Raw genomic sequence first — 4,480 nt, forward strand, 5'->3', positions numbered from 1 at the left:
TCTCTCTTCTAGTCTCTCTCCTCTCTCTCCTCTCTCTTCTCTCCCTTTCTGCTCCTCTAATTTCTTGTCTCGTCTCTCCTCTTCGTCTCCTTTTCTCCTCTATTTCTTGTCCTCGTCTATCTCTCTCTCTTGCCCTTTCTCTCCCCTCTATTTCTTGTCTCGTCTCTCTCCCTTCGTCTTCTCTCTCTCTCTCTCTCTCTCTCTCCTCTCTCTCTCTTCTCTCTCTCTCTCTCTCTCTCTCTCTCGATCCCTTAGCCTCTCCTCTCTCTCTCTCCTCTCACCCTCTCTCTCTCTTTCTCTCTCTTTCTCGGCTGTGCGTCTCTGTTAGAACATGTCTATTTATCTTGATATCCTGTGTGAACAGACGTTACTCTGGCAAGACCGCTGTGTTGGGGGACTTTGTAGCACACCCGGTCCAACAGAGATGGTTCCAGCATTACGGGGGCGGTCATTTGTCCAGAACAAGGCACAGTGGGGATGGGATGGGTGGGGGTTGTGAGGAGGGGATGGGTGGCGGGTTTGTGAGGAGGGGATTGGTTGTGAAATAGGGGATGGGTGGGTTGTGCGGGAGGGGATTGGTTGTGAAAAGGGGAGTAGGTGGGGTGTGAAAGGGGATGGTGGGGTTGGTGAAAAGGTGATATGTGGGTTTGTGTGGGAGGTGTGGGTGGGTGTGAGGAGGTGATGGGTGGGGTTGTGAGGAGGTGATAGGTGGGGTTTGTGAGGAGGTGATAGGTGGGGTTTGTGAGGAGGTGATGGGTGGGGTTGTGAGGAGGTGATGGGTGGGGTTGTGAGGAGGTGATATGTGGGGTTGTGAGGAGGTGATATGTGGGGTTGTGAGAGGTGATGAGGTGGGGTTGTGAAGAGGTGATGGTGGGGTTGTGAGGAGGTGATGGGTGGGTTTGTGAGGAGGGTGTGGGTGGGGTTGTGAGGAGGTGATAGGTTGGGGTTGTGAGGAGGTGATGGCGTGGGGTGTTGTGAGGAGGTGATAGGTGGGGTTGTTGAGGAGGTGATAACGTGGGGTTGTCAGGAGGTTGATGGGGTGGGGTTGTGAGGGGTGATAGGTGGAGTTGTGGAGGAGGTGATAGGTTGGGGTGTGAGGAGGTGATGGGTGGGGTTGTGAAGGAGGTGATAGGTGGGGTTGTGATGAGGAGTGATGGTGGGGTTGTGAGGAGGTGATAGGTTGGGGTTGTGAAGGAGGTGATGGTGGGGTGTGAGGGAGGTGATAGGTGGGGTTGTGAGGAGGGTGATAACGTTGGGGGGTTGTCAGGAGGTGATAGTGGGGTTGTGAGGAGGTGATAGGTGGGGGTTGTGAGGTAGGTGAATAGGTGGGTTGTAAGGAGGTTGATGGGTGGGGGTTTGTGAATAAGGGAGGGTTGGGGTTGTGAAAAGGGGTGATATGTTGGGGTTGTGAGGAGGTGATGGGTTGGGGTTGTGAAAAGGGATAGGTGGGGTTTGTGGAGGAGGTTGATGGGTGGGTTGTGAGGAGGTGATAGGTGGGGGTTTGTGGAGGAGGTGATAGGTGGGGTTGTGAGGAGGTGATACGTGGGTTGGTGAGGAGGTGATAGGTGGGTTGTGAGGAGGTGATAGAGGTGGGGTTGTGAGAAGGTGATAGGGTTGGGAGTTTGAGGAGAGGGTGATGGGTGGCGGTTGTGAAAAGGGTGATATGTGGCGGTTGTGAGGAGTGATGGGTGGGGTTCTAGCGAGGATGTGATAGGTGGGGTTGTGAGGAGGTGCTGGTGGGGGTTGTGAGGAGGTGTATAGGTGGGGTTGGTGAAGGAGTGATGGGTGGGGTTGTGGGGAGGTGATGGGTGGGGGTTGTGAGGAATGGTGATAGGTTGGGGTTTGTGAGGATGTGATTGGTGGGGGTTGTGGAGGAGGTGATGGGTGGGGTTCTGAGGAAGGTGATATGTGGGGTTTGTGAGTAAGGTGATAGGTGGGGTTGTGAGGAGGTGATGGGTGGGGGTTGTGAGGAGGTGATGGGCGGGTGGGGTTGTGAGGAGGTGATGGGTGGGGGTGTTGTGAGGGAGGTGATAGGGTGGGGGTGTGAAAAGGGGATAGGGTGGGGTTGTGAGCGAGGTGATACGTGGGGTTGTGAAGGAGGTGAATGGGTGGGGAGGTGATGGGTGGGGTTGTGAGGAGGTGGATAGGTGGGTTGTGAGGAGGTGATCGGTGGGGTTGTGAGAGGTGAAGGTGGGGTTGTGAAAGAGGGATTGGTGGGGGTTTGTGAAAGAAGGGTTGATATGTGCGGTTGTGAGGGGTGATTGGGTGGGGTGTGAGGAGGTGATAGGTGGGGGTTGTGAGGAGGTGATAGGGTGGGGTTTGTGAGGCAGGTGATGGGTGGGGTTTGTGAGGAGGTGATGGGTGGGTTGTGAGGAGTGATTAGGTGGGTTGTGGGAGGTGATACGTGGGGGTTGTCAGGAGGTGATGGGTGGGGTTGTGAGGAGGTGATAGGTGGGGTTGTGAGGAGGTGATAGGTGGGGTTGTGGGAGGTGATGGGTGGGGGTTGTGAGGAGGTGATAGGTGGGGTTGTGAGGAGGTGATGGGGTGGGGTTGTCAGGGGTGATGGTGGGGTTGTGAGGAGGTGATAGGTGGGGTTGTGAAGGAGGTGATGTGGGGTTGTAAGGGAGGTGATAGGTGGGGTTTGAGGAGGTGATGTGGTGGGGTTTTGTGAAACAGGTGAATATGTGGGGTTGTGAAAAGGGGCTGGGTGGGGTTGTGAAAAGGTGATTGTGGGGTTGTGGGAGGTGATTGGGTGGGGTTTGTGAAAAGGGGATGGTGGGTTCGTTCGGAGGTGATACGTGGGTTGTGAGGGAGGTGATATGTGGGTGTTTGTTGAAAGGGGATGGGTGGGGGTTGTGAAAAGGTGATTTGTGCGGTTTGTGAGGAGGTGCTGTGGGGAAGTTGTTCAAGGAGGTGAAATAGGTGGGGTTGCGAAAAAAGGGGATAGGTGGGGTTGTGAGAAAGGTGATAGGTGGGGTTGTGACAAGGGATGGGTGGGGTTGTGAAAAGGTGATATGGTGCGAGCTGGTGAGGAGGTGAGTGGGTGGGGTTGGTGAGGAGGTGGATAAGGTGGGGTTGTGAGGAGGTGATAGGTGGGGGGGGTTGTGAGGAGGTGATAGGTGGGGTTGTGAGGAGGTGAATGGTGGGGGTTGTGAGGAAGGTGATTCGGGTGGGGGTTTGTGAGGAGGTAATAGGTGGGGTTGGAAAAAGGGGATGGGTGGGGTTGTGCCAAACAAAAAAAAAGGTGATATGTGGGGGTTGTGAAAAGGGGATGGTGGGGTTGTGAAAGGGATAGGTTGGGTTGTGAAAAGGTGATATGTGGGGTTGTGAGGCAGGTGATGGGTGGGGTTGTGAAGGAGGTGATAGGTGGGGTTGTGAGTGAGGGTGATAGTGGGTTTGTGAGGAGGTGTGATGGGTGGGGTTGTGAGGAGGTGATGGGTTGGGGTTGTGAGGGAGGTGAAAGGGTGGGCGTGTGAAGGAGGGTGATACGGTGGGGTTGTCAGGAGGTGATAGGTGGGTTGTGAGGAGGTGATAGGTTGGGTTGTGGGAGGTGATAGGTGGGGTTGTGAAAAGGGGATGGTTGGGGTTTGTTGGAGGAGGTGAGATTTTGATGGGTGGGGTTTGTGAAGGAGGTGATAGTGGGGTTGCTGAGGAGGTATAGGTGGGGTTGTGAAAAGGGGATGGGTGGGGTTGTGAAAAAGGTATGTGGTTGTGAGGGAGGTGATGGGTGGGGTTGGTTGAAAAGGGGATAAGGTGGGTTGTGAGGAGGTGATGGGTGGGGTTGTAAGGAGGTGATGGTGGGGGTTGTGAAAAAGGGGATGGGGTGGGGTTGTGAAAAGGGGTTGATATGTGGGGTTGTGAGGTAGCGGTGATAGGATGGGGTTTGTTGTGGAGGTGCTAGGTTGGGTTGTGAGGAAAGGTGATTGGTGGGGGTTGTGAGGAGGTTGATGGGTGGGGAGGGTGGTTGTGACAAGGGGTGATATATGTGCGGTTGTGGAGGAGGGTGATGGGTGGAGTTGTGAGGATGTGATAGGTGGGGGTTGTTGAGGAGGTGATAGGTGGGGGTTGTGAGGAGTGATAGGTGGGGTTGTGGGAGTGATGGGTGGGGTTTGTGAGGAGGTGAATGGGTGGGGGTTGTGAGGAGTGATAGGTGGGGTTGTGAGGATGTGATGGGTTGGGGGTTGTGAGGAGGTGGATGGGTGGGGGTTGTGAGGAGGTGGATATGTGGGGTTGTGAGTAGGGGTTGAAAAAAAAAAAAGATTTTTAGGTGGGGGTTGGGGGGTTTGGGGGTTTTTTGTTTTTTTGGGAAAGGGAGGGGTGATGGGGTGGGGTTTGTGAGGAGAGGTGATGGGTGGGGTTGTGAGGAGTTGATGTGTAGGTTGTTGTTGAGGAGGTGATAGGGTGGGGTTGTGAGGAGGTGATAGGTGGGGTTGTGAGAGAGGTGAACCGTGGGGTTGTGAAAGTGAGGGGAGGTGATAAC

General features: G+C 54.9%; 1 protein-coding gene across 1 annotated transcript in view; it reads right to left on the bottom strand.

Annotated features, from left to right (window-relative positions):
* Positions 1 to 452, bottom strand: part of LOC139023252 (octapeptide-repeat protein T2-like) — a gene marked incomplete at its 3' end in the record, with an annotated part of 2,024 nt that extends 1,572 nt beyond the window's left edge. Inside the window, exons 1-2 of the mRNA XM_070435996.1 lie at positions 372 to 452; positions 188 to 262 (exon numbers count right to left, since the gene is read on the bottom strand). Coding sequence (XP_070292097.1) covers positions 188 to 262; positions 372 to 452 — 156 coding nt within the window. The remainder of the gene's footprint in view (positions 1 to 187; positions 263 to 371) is intronic.
* Positions 453 to 4,480: the final 4,028 nt, after the last annotated feature.

Source organism: Salvelinus sp. IW2-2015, linkage group LG30 (assembly GCF_002910315.2).
Source record: "Salvelinus sp. IW2-2015 linkage group LG30, ASM291031v2, whole genome shotgun sequence".
Classification (NCBI taxonomy): Eukaryota; Metazoa; Chordata; class Actinopteri; order Salmoniformes; family Salmonidae; genus Salvelinus; species Salvelinus sp. IW2-2015.